Source organism: Leucopleurus acutus (assembly GCF_964270905.1).
Source record: "Leucopleurus acutus genome assembly, chromosome: 11".
In the NCBI taxonomy this organism is placed as follows: Eukaryota; Metazoa; Chordata; class Mammalia; order Artiodactyla; family Delphinidae; genus Leucopleurus; species Leucopleurus acutus.
In genome coordinates, this window is record NC_139152.1 from 8,833,415 (window position 1) to 8,858,078 (window position 24,664).

General features: G+C 34.1%; 1 protein-coding gene across 1 annotated transcript; it reads left to right on the plus strand.

The window, feature by feature from the left end:
* Window positions 1–1,006: 1,006 nt before the first annotated feature.
* KLRD1 (killer cell lectin like receptor D1) lies at window positions 1,007–6,634 on the plus strand (the record flags this gene model as incomplete). Its single annotated transcript, XM_082850662.1, has 6 exons — window positions 1,007–1,592; window positions 2,928–3,020; window positions 3,168–3,230; window positions 4,675–4,826; window positions 5,596–5,699; window positions 6,514–6,634. The coding sequence occupies exons 1-6, from the start codon at window positions 1,562–1,564 to the stop codon at window positions 6,632–6,634; spliced, it is 564 nt and encodes a 187-aa protein (XP_082706788.1). The 5' UTR covers window positions 1,007–1,561.
* Window positions 6,635–24,664: the final 18,030 nt, after the last annotated feature.

A 24,664-nucleotide genomic window follows, 5' to 3' on the forward strand; every position in this document is an offset into this window, starting at 1 on the left:
TCAAAGCTTTTGCACAGCAAAGGAAACCATAAACAAGACCAAAAGACAACCCTCAGAATGGGAGAAAATATTTGCAAATGAAGCAACTGACAAAGGATTAATCTCCAAAATTTACAAGCAGCTCATGCAGCTCAATAACAAAAAACCAAACAACCCAATCCAAAAATGGGCAGAAGACCTAAATAGACATTTTTCCAAAGAAGATATACAGAGTGCCAACAAACACATGAAAGAATGCTCAACATCATTAATCAGTAGAGAAATGCAAATCAAAACTACAATGAGATATCATCTCACACCAGTCAGAATGGCCATCATCAAAAAATCTAGACACAATAAATGCTGGAGAGGGTGTGGAGAAAAGGGAACCCTCTTGTACTGTTGGTGGGAATGTAAATTGATACAGCCACTGTGGAGAACAGTGTGGAGGTTCCTTAAAAAACTACAAATAGAACTACCATATGACCCAGCAATCCCACTACTGGGCATATACCCTGAGAAAACCAAAATTCAAAAAGAGTCATGTACCAAAATGTTCATTGCAGCTCTATTTACAATAGCCTGGAGATGGAAACAACCTAAGTGTCCATCATCTGATGAATGGATAAAGAAGATGTGGCACATATATACAATGGAATATTACTCAGCTATAAAAGGAAATGAAACTGAGCTATTTGTAATGAGGTGGATAGACCTAGAGTCTGTCATACAGAGTGAAGTAAGTCAGAAAGAGAAAGACAAATACCGTATGCTAACACATATATATGGAATTTAAGGGAAAAAAATGTCATGAAGAACCTAGGGATAAGACAGGAATAAAGACACAGACCTACTAGAGAATGGACTTGAGGATATGGGGAGGGGGAAGGGTAAGCTGTGACAAAGCGAGAGAGAGGCATGGACATATATACACTAACAAACGTAAGGTAGATAGCTAGTGGGAAGCAGCCGCATAGCACAAGGATATCAGGTCAGTGCTTTGTGACCGCCTGGAGGGGTGGGATATGGAGGGTGGGAGGGAGGGAGACGCAAGAGGGAAGAGATATGGGAACATATGTATATGTATAACTGATTCACTTTGTTATAAAGCAGAAACTAACACACCATTGTAAAGCAATTATACTCCAATAAAGATGTTAAAAAAAAAGATGTAAAAAAATAAAAAAATAAAAAATAAAAAGTAAATAAATAAATAAATAAATATTTTTAAAAAAGGAAACTTATGTGTGCAATTTTATTATACCAAGTAAATTTACCTTTAAACATGAAAAAAACTTCCTGTCACCTTCTTTTGTGATAGTCAAAGGGTGTGCATTGCACAAGTTCAGTGAGAATTTCCTGTATTGTGGTTCCAGAAACATTTTAGAAGATAGTGATTTTACTGCTTCTTGTTCATACTACACATCTGTGTCTCATCAGCAGATGATGCACGCACACTTGAATACACAAGTTTTCTTTTTTAAAAAATTTCTTCATACACAACTTTCAGGTTCCTTAGCCTACAGCTCAGCTCCGTGATCTAACCCAGTTCTTGAACAAGCAGCCATCGTGCCTTTCCTGCATGAACACTGGAACAACATTTCATATGGCAGGTATGTGCAGCCCAAGTCATAAAATGAAAAAATTAAAATAACCAGGAAAACTATCTTGTGGGTATGGCTAATTTGAGGCAACGCTGTAGGACAAAAGTATACATTTTTAGGCTCCCCATGTATCTGTACTTTCTACTTTAATTTCATTTTTCTGATTCTTCATTCTGTAACTTAGAAATGATTTTGTGAAGATTTTTCCAACAGGTTTAAAGAGTGGATTCTGACAGGGATAGCTCTAAATTCTGATTGGCATCTGAATTTACCAGGAAAAATATAAACAACATAATTCTAGCATGAAAATATATAGAGAATGTTAAACATTCTCAACAAAATGTTTAAAAGTGTTTTTTTTTTAATTTACCATTTGTGTTGTGACATCCCCCAAACCACCCAGATTAACAGTTTGACACATTGAACTGTTGTGAATGACGACACCCTTTGGGAGTACTCTAATGTTAATGCAGAATCTCCTGATGCTAAATTATTTTAGGGGAAATGCCTGTGATCAAGTAATTTTTGGTATGAGAAGACGTAATACATGTAAAAAATGGTTCCTGTAAAAAGTGGTTTTTTACGTATCATAATTCAATGTACTGTGAAATGAACTCAGGTTCCCAAGTTATTAGCGCTACATTGGTTGGGGAACCTCTCATCACACCATGTCTTCTCTTCACAGTACAGCCTCTACAAAGCTATGAGCAGCCTGACATTTCTCAGAGTAGCGAATACACTGAGATGAGCAGAAGGACACACTCCCAAGTAGTATTAATATTATTGTAACAATGATGGAATACATGTCATTTAAATGAAAGACTCTGGGTCTAGACAAACTTTCATTTGATTTCTGACTTGGGTACTTAATAGCTCTGATTCCTTGAGAAAATAACATTATTAATGGATCCTACATTTTCTCAGCTACCTAATGGGAATCAGATTCTCTATCTTGTGATTTTTTTGTTGCTGTTACAAAACGAAGAGTTTGTTATATCAGCCCACAAGACCGAACTTGGCGCCTGTTGATCTCTTTTTACTACAGATCTCTAAGCTTCTTTGTCAAATTTAAAAATAAGTGGTAAGTACAGTTTGATAAGATAGAGCTGATAAAGAGGAAAAGGTATGGCTAATCTCACTGAAGAATAAAGTACATCATATAAGATTTTTGGTATTGGGTGGAGTTCTAAATGGAATGTCTTCATTTTCCAACATTTCATTGACAAAATTATGGGGTTATTAAACCAAGGAACTTTTTGGATTCTCTCACTGGTTTCTGCTTTTAAGAACTTCAGCTCCTGTGTTTGTTCTTTAAATCTTTACCCTATCTCTCTTTCTTTATAGCTTTTCAGACCACTCCATGGAGGCTGATTTCTGGGGTCTTAGGAGTAATGTGCCTTTTGTTGGTGGCTGCTTTGGGAGTTTTGTTGAAAAATTGTAAGTTTTTCTAATCAAGACTATATAAAAAGATCAAAATTGTGATGAAACTGTCTTACAATAAAGGTTTCATTTTGCTAATGTGTAATATTTTGTTATTTCATAAATCTGTGTCCGATGAAGTAAATTTCTAATTACTTCTTACAGCATTTACTAAACAAAATGTTCAGCCGACATTCTCTCCAGGACCCTCCACAGATCTCCAGGAAGGTGGGTTCCATACTTTGGAAAACTTTAGTGCTGTTAGAGAATGAAATATTCTTGTTTTTCTCACACAGAAGCATGAAGGGATATTATGCTTAGTAATAGAAATTATAGGATAGTCTCATTTTATTGCTAACTTAGTTTATTAAATTACATTGAATGTGTGTCATTTATATATTAAGTAATAAGGAAAATATGAGCCGGAAGTGACCTATTTTTCCTATGTGACTGCTCATGTTTAAGTAACAAAAGCAAATTACAGTAAATATTGTAGCTGATCCTAAGTGCCTGCTTGTGTTTCATAACACATACTTTGATACCTCTTTACCTGTACCTCCGCTTCTTCCATAACTCAGAAAGAAGCACAGAGATTTCTGCAATTCTAAACTCTACTTAACCAGTGAACGTCAGCTCAAAGATATTTTTAAACATATCTTTTCCTAAATGATGTCTCATCATCTTCTGTGTTCATATAGCACTTCATTCATATCTTTTTTCCCTCAGCGTTTTTCCAACTTTATTGAGATATAATTGACATATGACATCGTGTAAGTTTAAAGTGTACAATGATTCACTTATTACAATATTATTGCCACCATAGCATTAACTAACACCTCCATCATGTCACACAACTGTCATGTCTTTTTGTGGTGAGAATGTTTAAGAAGCTCTCTTGTAGCAACTCTCCCAAGTATATAATACAGTACTGTTAACTCTAGTTATAATGATGCACAGTAGATCCCTAAAACTTAATCATCTTCTAAATGGAAGCTCGTACCTTTTGACCAACAGCTCCCCATTTCCCCCACATCCCAGCCCCTGGTAGCCACCATTCAACTCTACAATCTCAGCACCACTCATTTGACAAAGATTTGAGTGCCTACCACATAATATGACTTTTATCACTGAGGATGGTAAATGTTGAAGACACTATCACTAGTAAACTGGACGGTCAGACTTCAAGCTAAGTGCTTTATTAACTTCGTTTTGAAATAAAATATCCAGAATTATTTTCTGACTCAGGAAATATGCTAAAATGCTTTCCTCCTTTAAATATCTCTTTTATCTAGTTCACTTCTAATTACACAGCAGAAATCAACTTCGGGTCACTTCCTCAAAAGAGGTTCTTCTAACCGCCCCCCATCCTATACTCTGCTACACAGTATTTTTACATACTGAATTTCTTGTGTATACTTACACAAATTATCATTAAATATAATTCATAAATGACTGAAATTTGTATAATTCTGTCTCTATCTCTAGACTATAATCTTCATGAGGAAGAAGGGTCATGTCTGAGTCATTCAGATTAATATCCCCTGAACTGTGGTGTATGCAGTAAATTCTCAAAGAATAGTTGTAGAAAAACATTAAATAACAAATGAGTAAATAGCACTGAAAACAACGGAATCGCCAATGTCATCAAGTCACATTTTGTTTTTTCTCTTAGGATCTGGCTGCTGTTCTTGCCGAGAAAAGTGGATTGGCTACCAATGCAGCTGTTACTTCCTTTCTAGTGAATCAAAAACATGGAAAGACAGTAGAAATTTTTGTGTTTCTCAGAATTCCAGTCTACTTCAGATACAAAACAGAAATGAACTGGCATGTATTTAATTCTGATTTTTCTACAATTTTTTTGACCTAGGAAAATATTATCTAAGTAAGCTGAATACTTTGATTCAAGTCTTTAATCAGATAGTAAATAGGCAGTTATATTTGAACTAATTTCCTACACTTTGAAACAGTCAAACAATCTACACAAAATTTCTCAAAGATTTACATTATAGGAATGTGACAGATAAAGTACAAGAAACTTTTTAGAGAGAATTCAAAGAATAAATAATAGATCATTATTTTTATTCAAAGGACTTTGAATTTTTAGTTCATTAATTGAATTTATAATTTGTTTTGTAATTATATAGCTTTTGTTATCACTCTTGGAATGAATATGAAGAATATTATAAAACAATTACCCAACTCTTAAGAAAAAGTGAAAATTTTCTCTAGCTCCATGCAGAACCTGTGCTAAGATTTATCCCTCAAGATACTGTTGGTTTGGGATCAAATTTGATTGCTGATCCCCTGTGAAGGAAGTGTTCCATGAAAGCTCTAATTCCCTTTATGACGTTTTTCATTCTTTCAAGAAGTGAGATTTTGTGGTACGTTTTCCTCCATAAATGAATGGGCCTGATGAATGAGAAATATGAGGCATGTGACTTGACTATACCTCCTAAATTAAAAGTTAAAAATGATTTTAGTTTGTATAATTGAAAAACTGAATCTGAATAATAGACACTGACTTTCTTAAAAGTACCTGATCCCTAGAGTAGATTCAAAATAGATTAATATGTTGGTCTTTGTTTCCAAACAGCATTTTATGAACTCCATTTCCTATCATTACTGGATTGGACTCTCTTACAGTGAAGAACATCATGCCTGGTTGTGGGAGGATAAGTCTACTGTCTCCCAAGATCTGTAAGTTTCTGGCACTCAAAACCTTTTTCTGTTCTTTTTGAGTTTATCCTTAGATCTGATCAGAGAACGTAACATCCAGGAACACTGTAGGTAAGATATCCTGTTTAGGACGTGAGAATACAGAAAAGAGAATTGATACAACAGAATAACAATTTTAGTCCCAACCACAACACCCAAGTGTATGCTCAAGTGAGATGAAGTTAGTGTACTTGTGACTCTAAAAGAGCTTTTGATATATGCTTTTATTTCCTGCCTTGGTACAAGCACTTGGATATGTATGTACATATACAGATTCTCACATACACAAAAGCCATCCAGAGAAAAGAGTATATCCACTATTTTCCTTATTCTGGTGGAGCCCAATATTCTCAGCATCATCCCATATTTCAAACATTCTGGGCTTATTTTCTGTGTATTTGTAATCTTCAAATCTCATTTTCATTCATAAACATGGGATTTACAGTATCATACAATGACAGGTTTTATGCTCTGATTTTTTCCCTAGACTAGATTAGCAGATGCATCTTAGAAGTAAAGTATATAACATACCAAAACCATTAAAAACAACAGCAAAAACAAAAAAATCCCCAACTTCATTGCTATTGATTATTGATGCAATAGCTGAGTTTTTGTAACATTGTACTCTGAAATTGTGAAAACTGACTTGAATGAAAAAAAGATAATGTCTCAATCTGGTAATATCTCATTAAAATGCTTTTAAAATGTCTGTAGTTCTATCATTTAACAAAAACATCATCCTTGAACATTCTCATTTCCTTTTCCCAATATATTAAAACATTATTCTTCATTACAGATTTCTATTCCTTCACCCTCTAAATCCAAAGAACTGCATAATATATAACCCAAGCGGAAGAGTTTTGGATACAGACTGTGGGAGTCAATATCGTTATGTCTGTAAGCAACAGCTTATTTAGATGTCTCTTGGGGCAGAAGGGGTGTGCAATGAAGATTCAGTATACTTAGAATGGTAACATATATTACTAACTACCTACTTCTGGGATCTGTAAAATGTTTCAAATTGTGTCTTATCAATCATAATTTTCATGTATTTGAAAATGTGTTTAAATTTTTTATCAAGATATAATTGACATATTACATTAGCTTCAGGTATACAACATAACAATAACTAGACACTAGGTCTAATTAACATCCATCATCATATATAGTTATAATTTTTAAATTTTGCCATGTGTCTTAAAGTGGATGAAATGTGTGCCTACACCTAAAATTATAGTCCAGACAAGTAATTTCATGAATATTAATGTATATGGTAAATAGTGAATTTAATAGTTTATGCATATATTCTTGGAAACTGTCTGCAGAAATTTAAATAAAACTTAATTCATGCCAAATAATATATATCACATCGTATCAGTCCTTTGTGTGGCGTACTGAGTTGAGAAGTCCCATCCTCATCTCTCTTTTTCCGGAAGTAAAAATAATTTTAGTGTTCCTTTTCAGTTCTTTCTGCATTTCTATACATCTATATGTTCTAATTTAGAGCTGGAAGTGCCATATAATAGTTTCTTCATATGTGTCACCTGGCCTCAGAGGGGAATACATTTGTGTGTCTTCTCTTGATGCTACAGAGTTCTGCAGAACAGTTGGAAGTCTCTGGCCAAATATATGGTCTCACGTGATTGCTTTCATATTTTGCAAGAGGCAAGGGCATCTAAGCCCTGATCATATAAATTTATAATACTTATTTCTTTACTCCACCTATCTTTCTTGCCTATGCTTATCCATCAGTAAAAAAAAAAGCCATTCTTACATGTACATTGAAGATTTTAATCTCTAGCCAGTCCCCAAAGCCTTTTCCTAAAAGTATGTACCAAAAACTAAATACTGTAAGATGTTACAGAAAAACCCAAATGAGCTTTTGGGCCAACCCAATAATTACCCTTTTTTGGGGGGGGGGGGGTGGAGGAGGGGCTAGCTCATTTTATTGAAGGATTTCTAAATAGGTAAAAGAAAGGGTGGGAACACAATGAGTTCTGATGCCCGTCTGACCTGGAAGAGATTTTCCCAACCTCACAGATATCAAAAGCCAATTCCCTTTTTGTAATTGTTGCATCTACATCTTAAAAATTGTGTATTGACATCTATATTTGCTCTCTAGTTTTATATTTTAATTAAATAATAATAATTAAGAACCCAAAGTTGATTTTTAAAATACAAAGAGTCAGGAAGAGAAAAGAGCCTCTTATGTTTTATTTCTCAAAATATAAATATAATAGTACTACAACTTGAACTCTTCACATTCTTGTATGCAGGTTGACTTAGGAAAAATGCACTTAAGTTATACTATGCAAAATTCAGGATAGACTATAACATCTTTCAAATGTTTAACTTGGACTAAGTGAACATGCATTGCACTTTCTAGATATTTGAAATGTTTTGCCTTTGCTGTCCATGTGATTTTCATAATAATATAGTTTAATTGAATTTAAAAAGAACATTATAGGCAACCTTATAATGAAAATAAATACTTTTCTGTTCCAACTGTCCCATCAATCTGTCCTCTTCCCACAAAAATTTCCTCTGAGTTTTTTGTGTGTTTCTTTGTTTTTTCCTACCTGGAGTAGTTTTCTCTGTAATGAACCAAGGATAGTCTATTTTCATAATTTTTGTCCAGGATGAATCTCAACTGTATTTATTTAGCCACATTAAAGTATAGGTACAAATTGTTACTTTCATATCATTACACTATGAAGTGTCCAGAGTTCAATCAGCCTTTTTTTTTTTTCCTGAGAACTCATGAACATTTATTACAATGCTGCAAGAACAATGAGGGAACGGAAGGTGTTAAATATGACAGATGATGTCTAATTTCAGAGAGTAATCTATGTCAAAATTGTCTCCATGGAGGGAAGAAAATTCCTGTTGCCACCCAATTATAGCTCAGATGTTTTTTTAAGCTCCCATATCTTTTCAGGGCATTGTGATGGAAAGTGCTGATTTGAATGAAGAGTACTGGTCACCCATGGCAGTGGCCTGCTCACATCTGGCCCCATCATACTAATCACAGTCAATCCAGGAGCATCTGACCCATTTCATTTTTATTATTTTTTCTGCCACTCTTACCTGCATTCTATTTTCCTTCATCCTGAAAATATCTTTGTAGTCCTTGGGATGGGAACAACACTTTTTTTTTTTTTTTTTTTTGCGGTACGCGGGCCTCTCACTGTTGTGGCCTCTCCCGTTGCAGAGCACAGGCTCCGGACGCGCAGGCTCAGCGGCCATGGCTCACGGGCCCAGCTGCTCCGCGGCATGTGGGATATTCCCGGAGCAGGGCACGAACCCGTGTCCCCTGCATCGGCAGGCGGACTCTCAACCACTGTGCCACCAGGAAAGCCCTAAAATAAGTTAATTCTTAATGTGTAATGAAATATAACATAAAAATAAAGACACTATCATGAAACAGACAGGGATCTAGGGCATTAGACATGTGTTTAATTCACAGAGCCACGTTTACTAAGTTAATAATTTCACAAATTGCAAGAAGAAGAAAAGAAACAAAGAAAGAAACGGAGAAAGACAGAAAAAAAGGGGGAGAGGGAGGGAGGGAGGAAGACAAAGAATATTAACAAAACCTGGTGTGGGTATTTTAAAAAGTAAAAGAAAATGAAATGCATCTTGTATCAATAATGTAAATCATGTAGTAAAGTTCTTTATAGTGAAGGACTTACAAAGAATAAAATAGTAGGTTCTAAAATTTTAGGAAAAAGACAAGTAAAGAATCTCGCCTCTGAATAACACGAGTGAAAAATAATTTTTTTTCTTTTTGAAATAATCACTACTGAATATGTAAGAGCCTTTTATAAATGAAATGTGAATATGAGTTACCTTTTACACCTAAAATTAAACTAAAACTTTTTTTAGTTTATACATACAATATGTAATGTAATTTAAACTTCATTATTAAGTATGTGGAAAATGTGGGTATTATTTTATTTCTTATTTATGTATTATTTAGGTAAATATTTATTATTATTTTATGGGTGAAGAAATTAAATCTTAGAGGCGGCCAAAATCATACTGCTTATTCAGTATAAACCTATCACCTATGAGTAATTTATAATATTTTTAGTTAAAAAAGCACTTTTAAATTTATGTCACTTGAGTTGAATATCATAGAAATCCACTAAGGTAAATATGGCATGTCTTATACCTCTATTTAATAGAAGAGGAAACGTAAGTCCATAGAGGCTGTTATTGTCCCAGATCTCAAAGCTAGAGACTGGTAAAATTTTGATTAAAACCCAGTTCTAACTCCAAATACTAAGGCTGTTATCTCAAATTGTGAGATACATTCCTTTAGGTAGTTATTGAAATGAAGGAGGAAAAAACCTTTCAAGTTTTTGAAGCCAGGATTTAAAATATAACATGACCATAATATGAAATGAACATAAGTGAATCATAGTAAATTACTTTTCTATGACTTATATGCTTGTATCAAATTCTGGGTATCTTAAAATTGTACAGAAAGACCAAACTACATTTATGTGGAAAGTACATACCCACGCTGTGATGGGCCCACGGATCTCGGACCAACCCCATCATAGAATTATGACTGCCCATCTATCCCACAGATGAATCCAAATTCTTCATTTTTTACAAAGGATTACTGAATAAAATAAAAATGTGAATTTTTTTCCTGTTTCCTCTCCTTGGGGTGAGTTGATATATTTAGATTAGAAAAGTGAGAATACAGAAAAATTTCACCCATGCAGACATGAAAAAGGAAAGAATGGAAATGAGAATTCATATAGAGCCAGGTAAAATTACTTTTAAATTTTCTCTTACTATAAAATAAAAAACAAAATGTTAAAAAATGTAATAGCTGTTTTTAGTTCACCTACACTAAGATACTTAAAGATGTTTTTCATCACTGATAGTGAATGATAACACACACAGTTTTTTTTTGTTTTTGTTTTTGTTTTTTTTTGCGGTACACGGGCCTCTCACTGTTGCGGCCTCTCCCCGTTGCGGAGCACAGGCTCAACGGCCATGGCTCACGGGCCCAGGCACTCCGCGGCATGTGGGATCCTCCTGGACCGGGGCACGAACCCGTGTCCTCTGCATCGGCAGGCAGACTCTCAACCACTGCACCACCAGGGAAGCCCCACACACAGTTTTTTATTTATAGTCGTCTTATTTTATTTGGTGGTAACTTTATTGGTGGTAATTGCTTCTTTGCAAGGTAAGTCTGGGTAGGATATATGAATTTTTGTTGAATGAGTTTTTCTAGTATACTTTAATTAAAGTTCTGTCACATCGTTGTCATCATTTACAAGTTATCGTTGTCATCATTAACAAAACTAATCTCACATTTGTTAATATAGTAACATCTTAACATTGCCTAGCAGAGCTCTCAGGAAAAAATAAAAGGTGTTTAATAAATGCGCATAGTGCTTAGATTTTTAAAAATATAAACTGTTTTACATTTGATCATGATAGTTGGAAACAATGAAAATAATTTGTTTCATTTTGAAAGTAAGGTTGTGTGTCACATCTTATAGTAATATCATAACTTCTGATTCTTCAATAAGTATATCCTACTTACCTATCATTAAATAAAGTGGAGCAGAATATACCTGAGAAGTAACAAGTATTCATTGCCTTCAGTAAGTCAATTCAAACACTTAAGAAACAATTAGAATTACCTTATAGCGCATATATTTTTAGAAATTTTCTTGAGGTTAAAACCTCAAGAGTTTCTTATTTATTAAACAATAGTTGTTAGAAACACACACACAAACACACACAGACACACACCTGATTAGAGAAGGAAGGTCCTGATTCTTGTGGATAAGAGCCTCCTGAAAAAATTAGACATGTCCTGAGTTCCTGATTTAGATTTGATACTAGCAATATCCAGTCAATTCTGATCCCTGAAAAGGATATGACAAGTGTTATTCTAATCTCATCTTTCTGTTGAAAAAGCATAGCACAAACTACAGTGCTTCCACCTCTCACGACCCAGAAAATTTCCCTTTTTGGTGGAATAAATGTTAGGTCCTAACATCACTTTAGGACTTAAAAATGGTGAATTCAGTGATAAGAAGTCACCAGAGTTTTAAGAAACAAATGGTGGGATCACATAATCTCTTTCTGAATTTTTTTCAAAATGAAAAATTTGTAATAAAATATGGTTATAAGTACTTTGTGGAAAAAATAGAGAAAAAATTAAACTTCTTAATCATTTTGTGCATAGGCTTTTATAAGTTTGAGTGGAATTAAGTATGCTGTATCATATAAGCTGAAACAACAGAGAGATAGCTTTCATATATATACTACATAGGTACATACCTACATGTATATGCATACATATGTATATATGCATATGTGTGTATTTATATGACCTTTTAATAATGAAAATATAAGTGTATATAAGATAAAAATTCCATGATGAATCATCATATGCCTAATTTAAATAATTATCAACTTGTGACCAATATTATTTCAGTTATGATGTATGTGAGTCTCTCAGATCTACCTCTGCTCCTAAATAGGGCTCTTTTCTCCTTCTTCCTTGTGTACACCACTCATTATATTACTCTCTCTTTATTGCTCAGAACAATAGCTCCAAATCCCTTACCAGAATAGTAACATAATCAACTAATGTCTTAATGCTCTCATTTTTAGCTATTTATAATTTTTGTTATATTAAGAAATGATGACAGCCAAAAGGAGTTTAAATAGACTGAATGACTAAAAGTAGCATGGTATCCTGGATGGCATAATGGAAGAGAAAATGGATATTAGGTAAAAACTAAAGAAATACAAGTAAAGTATGTTCATTAATAATAATATATCAGTTCATTCATTGTGAAAAATGCACCATGCTAATGTAAGCTGTTAATAATAAGAGAAACTGGACACTGGGTGTATGGGAACACTCTGTACTACTTTTGCACTTTTTCTGTAAATTTAAGACTATTCTAAGATAAAAAGTTTATTTAAAAATAAGTATTGGTGCTTCTTTATAATGTTATATTCTACAGAATAGTAACAATCATTATCTTTATTATTATTATAAATTAGATGGGGCAATTTGAAAAAGAAAACCAAAAAACGACTCTAAAGGGAAACAGCTTAAGAAGGAGTCATTCATATGAACTTTCACTGAACATGCGCTTCTGAAAACAGAACTTCAACCAGTAAATCCACAACCTATTCAGTCAATAAGAGAATTATCAAGCAATAATTTTTAGTCAATAGAACAATTACATAGACACTGTAACTATTTACTATGTACAATATGTGTGAGATAATTTAACATAGGTAAAAGTCAATTCTGCAAAGTTTGATAAAGCTATAATAATTTTTATGAAATCAATACATTATTTAAAATCTTCCTATAGGGATAACACAAAAGCCAAATTTTTTTTTTTTTTTTTTTTTTTTTTTGCGGTACACGGGTCCCTCACTGCCGTGGCCTCACCCGTTGCGGAGCACAGGCTCTGGCCGCGCACGCTCACGGACCCAGCCGCTCCGCGGCACGTGCGATCCTCCCGGACCGGGGCACGAACCCGCGTCCCCTGCATCGGCAGGCGGACTCTCAACCACTGCGCCACCAGGGAAACCCAAGCCAAATATTTTTACAGGAGAGAAATAATAAACTTTCAAGGAAGAAATAATTAAAACATAAAAACTTTCCTAAACTATAGGGGAGAAAGGAATTGTTGCTATTTTTTTCCACTACGACTAGAGTTGTGTTGATGTCCAAATTAGATGAGAATGTGTTAACAGGAAAAGGAAAAGTCAATCTTACTGTGAAAATTGTCACAAAATCTTAAAACAGTACCAAACCAAATCAAAACTGTCATAAAACTGTCATATGTACTAGACAGTACATAAAACTGTCTAGTCTATAGATGACCAAATTGAGTTTATTTCAGCCTTGTAATAATAATTTTATTTTGGAAGAAAAATTGTTAAATGAAATTTGCTCCAAACAGTAGATTAAAGAAATAGAAGATGAATATATCCAGATGGAATGCATATTTATTATAATTCAACAGCTTTTCATGATAAAAACAATCTTTAGCATATATATCAGAATCTGTATAAACATCATTCTTAACCTTGAGGTATTAGTAGCTTTTTAGAAAATCATTAAGACAAAATGATAATAATACCACTTCTTTTCAATATCATTGAGGAGATTCTCCAGCACATTTAAGACCACCATAGGAAATTAAAAAGAAAAGGACTTAAAAAAATTTTTTTCTGATGATATATTTATCCACATAGAACATAAAAATATAATTTAATGACCAGTTAATAGAAATAATATTAGTATAACTGAATGTAACATTAATTTGCAAATACTATTAAAGTTCGATAATAAACAGAAATAATTAATTAACTTAACAACCACAACAGAAACACTGTAAGGTACTTATGAGTAAATCTAACAGGAATAGACAAGATCTATATTGAACTTATTGTATAATTTTATAGAAATATTTTCAAAAACAACTAAATTTTGATAGGACCACTGAATCTAATAACGATGTCAATTAATCCTAAAATATTTTAGAGATTCAATTTAATTCCAATTAACATCCCAGGTTATCCTATGTTCATTAATGCAAAATCCAAGAGTAGACGTATCACTATTGAAGAAGAAAAAATGGTGAGGGACTTGTCCTACTAATTTTTAAGACCTTTGCTAAAGCTATGTCCCTTACAACAAAGTGACATGAGAACGTAGACAAATCTGATAAATTGAAAGAGAAAAGATACAGACAATGAAAAGCCATGTGAATAGATGAAAAAACAGATGAGGTAGCATTGCAGATAAAGTAGGAAATGAGATACTATTAAATAATTACTGCTGTGAAATTTTTTATGCCAATATAAAAACACACACTTGAATCCCTACTGTATATACATCATATGCAGAAGAATTAGGAACTTAAATCACAACCCTGGTGTGCATTAAAAAAAAAAGTAAATATATGAGAGTTGATATCAATTTATAAGATTGATTCAGTATATATTTTATTTTCATTTATTCAAAACATTGAGATAAAGTATAAAGTAAGATAACAAAACATCATAAAATTTTAAGGAAAAGTAAGATATCAAAGTCAAAATTCTTAAAAATATACTAAGGAAATAAGGAAAGCAAATTTGTTGATATGTTTCAACTTGGACAATAAACAATTCTATTCAACATAGGTTTTTTAGTGACAACTATTTGCTAGGTGCTTTTCTAAGCCTTGAAAATGTTAAACAATCTAGGCAAAATTTCTTGCCATCATGGAGTTTACATTTTAGTGTAGGTGATAGAAAAATGGACAAGAAAGTGTGAAACAAGTTCAAGAATAAGCAAGATAAGTGAATATGAAACAAGTTGAAGGAAAAAAGAATAATGTTATCTTCTGACAGTCTTTGAGCAAAATTCTTTTCAGCTAATCCACATTTTCCATTGACTATTTTAGAGTAAAATTAGATCTCTATATATGAAATGTAGGCTGACATTTACAACCACATTTAAAAAAAATATTTGGTTTATAAAAGGAAATGAATGTGGGCTTTTTATGGGGAAATCTAAATCACACTTAGTTGAAGAGCTATTTTTTATGTTAGTGGTTTTATTTATTTATTTATTTTTTTTTTGCGGTACGCGGGCCTCTCACTGTTGTGGCCTCTCCCGTTGCGAAGCACAGGCTCCAGACGCGCAGGCTCAGCGGCCATGGCTCACGGGCCCAGCCGCTCCGCGGCATGTGTTATCTTCCCGGACTGGGGGACGAACCCGTGTCCCCTTCATCGGCAGGCGGACTCCCAACCACTGCGCCACCAGGGAAGCCCTAGTGGCTTTATATTTAACTGATATTATGTGTCTCTTAAATAAAAGACCAAGAAAAAGAGATAGCAATAGGGAAGAAACAGAACATCTGAATATTCTACTATTTCATTTAGTTCAAATAAGAACTTAGAGTCCTGTGGGAAAGTCACAAAACATACCTACAGGTACAGTTTCTGGAAATAGATACAGCTGAGCACGGAGAACTATGGTGTCATATGTAAAGCCCTGCTACATCAATTGATGGAGTGAGGAAAGGATTCTTTTTCTTTGATTTGGGGGGGGGGGCAAAGTGTTTTTAATTAATTAATTGAGGCGTGATTGGCATATAACATTATATTAGTTTTAAATATATGACATAATGATTCAATATTTGTATATACTGAAAAATGATCACCACAACATCTAGTTAACATCCTTCTTTAAGGATTCTTAAAGAGATATATTCTGCGTTAGGATGGTGAGTTAAAAAACTTAAAAGGCAGGGGAGAAGTTAAAAAACTTACTTGTATAAAGAGACAATATGTACAAAGAAATTCCAAAATCTTTCTCAATGCTAAGCATATATTCACGTTGCATCTGTCATCATGGAACATTTATTGAGGATGTGCTGAATAGTAGTGATGTTTCAGTGACATGTGAAATTGCAGAAAGACATGACATTACTTTCAGAAAACATACCTTCTAATAAATGGAATAAAACCAACAAAATGAATTTATGCAGAAAGAGTAATTTGAGTACAAAAGTACATGTATAGGTTGCATAAGGACATATTTATCTGACCTTTTAAAACTACTGGATCTAGAAATTTACAACGCTTTGCAAACAGCCTGGGTTCAAGTCATCTAACTGCCACCACTTCCACAAACTATGCAGAAACGAAATTTGTTAAGTGAGAAAAACCACCACGGCCTAATCCACAGGCCTTCTTGGCCAGTAAATAACAGTCTGCTTAACATGATTGAGCCTGTATTAAGCTCTTCCTGTGTACCATAAGGGGAGAAGGTAGTGAGGCACAACGCAATTTTGTGGTGAGAAACAGTCCTCTGGGCAGGATACTGACTTCAAGCTGCGACTCTAAAAGTAGATGTGGTCAGGGATGTTTACTGGACAGTTGCCTAGAAACACAAGCATATGATGTATGGCCATGACCAAGGGAAACTTTTGTAGTCTTGACTTTTCTGTAAATGTGTTTGGATTAATAAGAGACATGACAAAAAGATTCTAAAATTCACATGAGCAATGAAGTGAATAAATGGGACAGGGAGAAACAGAGCTGAGTCTGGATATGCATGGGCATATTGAAGCAGAATTGAAATGCTGAGTGATAAAAAAGTGAAAAATCTGCAAACACACTTGAAAAAATATTTATTCAGAACCTAAATATTTATTCAGAACACTTAGTGGGTATTACGTACTGTGCAAGGAACGTATGCTGCCAACTAGTACATTGTAGTAGAATGAACACAAGGCAGGTAATTCATAAATCTTGAACTTCAGCAGGGAGGGAAAGAGAAGAGATCACCATCTTGGCAACTAACTGATACTGCTTGACACAGTTGCCTGAGCTTGTAATGGATAAATAATTTCTTGGCCCCATCTCGGTTGAAACCTTCTGTAATTCTAAAAATAAACAATTCTACTGAGATGTCATTTCTTTCACAAAGAAATATTTTCATTATATTCACTTAGGCCATGCTAGAAAACTTCATTGTTTGTTTAATATCCATCTATATGATATAATGAAACTGAAAACTTTTCTCCTCCTGTGGTATTAACTTAGAATTTGAGAATAAACAGCATGTAAATAGTAACTCTTTTCAAAATTGCTCTCAAGTGAATCACATGCGTGACTTACAAATTAGAGGACTTCAAATTTCTATTAGCATCCTAGTTATTTTTGTTTGATTGCTTTATTTGCCATTTGACCTTACACTTCCTGCCACAGCAGTAATCTCCACATTCATGGAAAAAAAGAAAGATGCTATTTACAACTTCTGCATCTTGCATCCAAGTGGATTTTGTGTTTACTTTAGTACTTTAAATATCAAAGAATAGTAGAATTGTGTAAATATCATGAAATTTGGACAGTACTTATCCCAGGTGCCCAAGGACATAGAGTTAGGAATAAGACAGCACTTTTCCCAAAGAAAAAGGCTCATTAGTTGAAGATCTAGGTAGAACCAAGGTCTCCCAAGTCACAACCTTTTTTTTTTTAATGCACCTAACAGCAGTTGGTCAAATTCTAATTTTATGTATTGCTTCTTCATTTGTTCCCAGTAGATTCATTTGTGTACACAAGAATAAAAATGCATTCAGTTTAAGCTCTACAGTTCTCACATTATCCTCTTGGAGAGTTTGAAAATAACTACTAAAAGCTTACAATGTTCCTTCTGTGGTGTTAGCCCATCTCCTGGAGCCTTTTTAAACTGCATTAATTTTTTTCTCCATTATTTTACACAGAATTAACAACATCAAAGCACAACAGAATATATAAATAAACATACAAATAGGAAACTGCTGTATTTTCATGAAGGCTGTTTCTTGTTTCTTGTTTGAGCTAGTATCTGTTAAGGATTTCTGTGTGTCAAGCATATTGTTTGGCAATGGATATACATAGTTTAATAAAGTATACAGCACAATCCCTATCATCGAATTGTCCACAATCTATTAAAGGCATAGACATAAGCATATGGTTTTAAATTAATATGTAATTTGCAATGGTAGACACAGTTACTGGGTAGTAGAGAAGCTAGGATTATACATAACAATTTTGCAATGGATTACCAGTATCAACTATGAGGAAATGGTGTTAGGGAAGATGTCCTTGATTAGGTGATTTAGAGGGAGTGTTTTTTAAAACAATATGTTAGATATCAAGTGGAACCAAGAGTTGAAGATGGAAATGACAAAGACTCAGAAGAAAGAGACAGTAAAATGAATAAAGAGAGCTATACACACTCCAGTACTGTTGGTTTATTAGGTGGGGTTATGAATATCTGGAGATGGATGGAACCTGGAACAGTCTGGAAGGACAAGAAGTGGGTGTGTGTGAGTGAGAAGAAAGATTCATAATCTAAGCTTGAATAGCACCATATAGTCAGTAAAAGCCCTTTGAGGAGTTTTAAGAAAGGATTGACAAGGTCAGGTTTCCACACTGTGGGTAGACAATTTGACCTGTTCAGAGGACAATAGATTTGATACAGATGGGGATAAAGAACAAATAAGAAAAATAGTTAGGGACAGTAGAAGTAAATAGTGTTTTTATCCAAAACTGTGATGTTAGGAATTGTGAAGACGACAATAATTGGGAGGTTACTGACATCGTTGATGACATTAGATCTGACAGTAGGTGAAGACAAGGGTGGGGAGAGGGGGCTTCCCTGGTGGCACAGTGGTTGAGAGTCTGCCTGCCGATGCAGAAGCCACGGGTTCGTGCCCAGGTCCGGGAAGATCCCACATGCTGCGGAGCGGCTGGGCCCGTGGGCCATGGCCGCTGAGCCTGTGCGTCTGGAGCCTGTGCGTCCGGAGCCTGTGCTCCGCAACGGGAGAGGCCACGGCAGTGAGAGGCCCGTGTCCCGAAAAAAAAAAAAAGAGTGGGGAGAGGGAAAGGATAAGAAAGATGCATACGTTTTTATTTTTTACTGAATGAAATAATGATGGTACCATTAATATAGAGGATACTAGAGTAAGCAGTTTAAGGAAGGGGATGATGACCTAATATATCGACATAATAAGGTGTAAAGCCAGTTGGGATTTTTAACCCATTTCTATTTTAAAATACAAATGGACCTCATGGGCCTTAGTTTTATGATTCAAAACACGAAATTTTACTTTCTAGATATCTTTAATGTTAGACAGTTTGTTTAAAAAATACTCTGTGGTTTACAGAATTTTCTCTTAATAAGAAATGTCAAGAAGACAAGTTAAAAAAGAAATTTTCAAAAGTGATGTGTTCTCAAGGTTAATAGGAATAATCACTATTACACTAAAACAGGGTTTGAGTGGTGGTTCCCGATGTGATTACAAACCAGAAAGCCAAATATTTCCTTGTAATTAGATGTTGTTTTAGATTATTAAAGACATATATGCTTGTGTCTTTAAGAGCAATGACTCACATTTTCAGTCTCAGCGGAGTGATGCAGTCAAAAGAATGAAAACCATCTAAAAAGTACTTGCAAAAATGTGTACCTCATTTCTGTTTTTTTAATACTCAGAAGTGGTCAAGCACTAGGTCCATATCAACTTTTCTTCTCTCTTGACCTATTCTTCATCTTCTTTCTCTCTCTTTAGACTCATTGTTCTTTTTATTGTTCCTCACCAACACCGTTTATTTCTTTGGCCTTTCTGCTCCGACAGATATGAATTTTATTTGCCCAGATAAGTTCATTATTTCGTTTAACTTCTGTCAAATGTTATCTTCTAGAGTTTCTTTTCCTGAACACACTATTAATATGTTTTATTTCTTAATGTAACTTATTTTTACTTGTATCATTTATTCTAACCTGTTTATTTTGCTTTTTATATTTCTTCCTCACCAGAATATAAAATATGAAAGGACAGGCAGTTTGTCTCCTTCACTGATGTATCTTTAGCACATAAAATAATGTATGGTACATAATAAGTGCTCATCAAACATTAGTTATGAGTTTTATATATTTTCCATTATTTATTTGACATAATTGTTATGTTACGTAGATAAATATTTCTAGTCTTTTATTTATTGATTAGGGGGTGTACTGGGTTGCCTACAAAGTCTTCTGTTGCTCTAAGTTTATATAAATATTCTGAAACATTTCTAAATTGCCTTATTGATAATAATTTTTGCTTAAAGAATAATATGACAAACACTAATGTACCCACTATCAAGCTTAGGAAATATATTATGAATAGATGTAAAATTTTTATCTGCTCATTCATAATTTAATTCCCTCTTTTCCCTTTACAGGATCCCTGTTACCTATTTATTTATATCTAATACATACGGCTATGTCTTGCATGTATTTTTAAAAAGGACATAAACAATGTATAATGTGTATTTTTAGAATTATTTATATTGGCTCAAATTTATATTTTTGACCTCCCTTAATATTGATATACTCAATATTGTGCTATTTTATTCACTTTCTTCATAAAATATAGTCTATTCTATGAATATAGGACAATATTTTCACCTATTTTCTTTTCTAAGGATATTCAGATTCTTCCTGTTTTTCATTTTTATTATCACTCAAAATTCTGTCTTGAATGTTCTTCAATATCTTTCCTTAACCATATTTACAGGAGTGTTTCTTCTAGACTATGTACTTACCAGTTTTGGGGTACTAGTATAAGTATATTCAAAACTTCACAAATATTGACAAATTGCTTTTCAAAACTTGTTATTACTTTCACCCCAAGCAGAAGTACATGAGAACTTCCATTTTTTTACACCATATCCATGATTTGGAATCTACAATCTTTTCATATTTCTAATATCGTGAATACAAAATTTTGTTAGGATGTCTTGGTTTGCCTTTCCATGATAATTACTTACATTTAACTTTTATAATAGTATCATTAAGGAATACTTAGGTCTAATTCTCTGTGAATTGTCTTTTCACATATTTTATGTTGAATCGGTTGCCTTTTTATGGACTTACATAAGTTCTTTGTATATTCTAGATAGAAATCTATTGTTAAGTGCACCCAGTGTAAATTAGTAAATGTTTAAAAACCCACTCTATGGTGGTGGGGAAGATCTCATTGGTAGAGTTTGCCAATTTTATTTGTGTAAGTACTCTGACCATAATCAAATTTAAAGCTACTAACCTGATACCACTGAATGCAGAATTGAGAAGGGAAGAGATTTATAGTAGTACAACATTGTACAGTATTTCAACAACCAGATATGATAGATGCAAATAACTTCATAAGTATAGTAAATTTAGCAAAATAACTAAAAATGAGTTTTGAGTATTTATTACTTTTATTGTTAGTATGATTTACAATATTTATATTTATATAATTGAATTTTAGTAATGATTGTGTTTAACAGCTTGTTTTCAAAATTCCTGAAATTTTAACAATAATCTCTTTTGATTAGCTATGAGCCCGATCCAGCAAACCACTCACTGATTGTATAATCTGTGCTAGTCTGGGTGTATCTTTCCAATCTTAATAATATATTTTACTGTCCAGATAATAAATTTACTTATTTAATTATTACTTTATAGCATCGTTTGCATTTATGATTTGGATTTTTGGAAATTTGATTGAGAAGTGTATCCTTCACTAAAGGTTTTGAAGTTTGCAACTGTATTTTCTGTTAAACTTGTGAGGACGTCTTTCATAATTAGATCTCTGATATTCAATACTTTTCCACAGGGAAATGATTTTTTCCATCATCTTTATTGAATAATCTATTCTTTTCTTAGGATCTGTAATATTACCTCTGCAACCACATATTTATTGTTCAATATATTCATAGACTTTTTTTTTTTTTTCCAGAATTTGGTTCGGTTCCTCGGACTAATGACAAAATATATTCTTCATGCTCTTCACCCACACTGTCTTGACTATTCTTGGTGTTTTCCACTTTATATGATTTGAAATTGAGTGATACAGAACTCAGTCCCATCTGTGGACCCTGCCTGTGAACCAGCTCCAGTTCCTCCCTCTTTCAGGGAACCTCTGGAAAACAATGTCTTAGACAATCACTCACAGACAAAAGAACCCTTGTGGAGGTCCAGGCTTCCAGAGAAGAAGTTCCACCACACCACTGGAGCAAAGAATATGAGATTGGATGCATTAGAGAAGATAAGAGGAGCAACCTGACTTTACCTACGTTACCCTTCCTCCATGGAGACACAGTTTTAGGGCCAAGAGAGACCTTCTTGGCCCATGTTTTTTCCACTAGGAAAAGTAAGAGAGTGTGAGTGAGCACCCGGCCTTCTCAGCTATATGGGAGGCTGCCAAAGAGGCTGATTTCTCTCATGCCTCACCCAGGGCACTGAATCATATGTATAACTGGGGGGCTGAGAAGAGTCTAAGATAGCAGCAAATAGGACTCTAAAAGGGCATTAAAAGGATGCAGATCCTACTAACTGTGTCACTGGCTCCATCAGGAAACCTGCCTATGAGCCACTTGGATCCGCCCAACTGGCCCACAGGTACCCTCAGTAATAAGCTCACCTCACCTCAAAACACCCACACCCTGTAGTTGCCTCCCTGTGGGCACTCCCAACTGTAGCATAGAGAGTGAGCTTTGGCAGATGGCTAGTGAGCATGTGCAGAAACCTAGTCTGAATCTGAAGGCCAACAAGAGACCACAAACATGAACTTTAACATCATGTTTGTGAAAACAAAAGAAAGGCTTTCAGCACCCAGCCTGGTTCATTGCAAAATTAAGATAAGGTATACAAACTTAAAACTTTTGCCACAAGAGGGAGCACAAAATGTGGAGCAGGTGCGTCCATAAAAGGTCCTAAAAAGCCTCAGAATCATTAGCAGTTTTGATGGAAGGTAATTCTCTCCTGAGGTCAGTGAGTAAATGGTAGAAGGTGGCCACTACTTCAAATACAAAGACAGCAATAGAAAACTTCAAGAAGCATGAAAAATGTCACCACCAAAGGATCACAGTAATTTTCCAGCAACCAACCCCAAAGACATGGAAATCTATGAATTACCAATAAAGAATTCAAAATAGCTGTTTCAGGGAAGCTCAACGAGCTAGAAGAAAAAAAGAAAAATAATTCAACACTGTAAGGAAAACAATAAATGAAAAATGATAAGGTTAGCAAAGTGATACAAATCGTAAAAAGAACTAAACAGAATTGAAGAATACAATAGGTGAAACAAAAATATAATGGAAGCATCAACACCAAATGGATCAAGCAAAAGAAAGAATCTGTAAACTAGAAGACAAGACCTTTGAAATTATCCAGTCAGAGGAGAACAAAGAAAGACCAACTAAAAAAGTGAATAAAGCCTGTATGATATATGGCATATCATCAAAAGAACCAACTTGCAGACTACTGGAGTTCCAGGAGGAGAGAGGGACAAGGGGGTGGAAAGTTATTTTGAAAAAATAATGGTTGAGAACTTCCCAAGTCTGCTGAGAGATTTTGATATCCACATTTATGAAGCTCCTGAGTCACCAATCAAAATCAACTTAAAGAGATTCTCTCCAAGACACATTATAATAAAACTGTAAAAAGAAATCAAGGACAAAGAGATAGTCTTAAAACCAGCGGGAGAAAAAGAAGATAGTAACTTACAGGGGAACTCCTAGAGGGCTATGAGATTTCCAAGCAAAACCTTACAAACCAGGAGAGAGTGGGATAGTGCCGGGGAAAAAAACTGCCAAGCAAGAATATTCAACCTGGCAAATTTGTCCTTCAGAATTGAAAGATAAAGATCTTCTCAAAAAAACAAACAAAAGCTGAGGGAATTCATCATCACTAGACCTGTCTTATGAGAAATGCTGAAAGGGGTTCTTTAACCTGAAATGAAAGGATGCTAATTAGTAACATGAGAACATAGAAAATATACAGGACATTGGTCAAGGTCAAATCCAGAATACTCTAATACTGAAATAGTATAAAGGTTAAAGGAAAAGAATATTAGAAATAACTATAGCAAAAATAATTTGTTTTTAAACACACAATATAAAAAAAGGTAAATTGTGATATGAAAAACATAAAAAGAGTGAGTAAAAAGGTAAGGTTTGGTTTGCAACTGAAGTTGTTATCAGCATAAAATAGATTGTTATATCTATAGCATGTATTATTTAAGCCTGAAGGTAACCACAAAGTGAAAACCTATGATAGATTCACAAAAAAATAAAGAGAAGGGAATCAAAACATACCACTATGGGAAATTATCAATTCACAAACAAATGCAGCAAGAGAAAGAGAAAAGAACAAGGAAACTACAAAACATCCAGAAAACAATAAAATGGCTTAAGTAAGTGCCTGCTTGTTAATAATTACCTTAAATGTAAATGGATTGAATTCTCTAACCAAAAGGCATAGAGTGACTGGATGGATAAGAAAACTGAGACCCAACTACATATATACGTATAGGGACTCACTTCAGCTTTGAGGATTCACTTAGGCTAAAAGTGAAGGGATGAAAAATGAT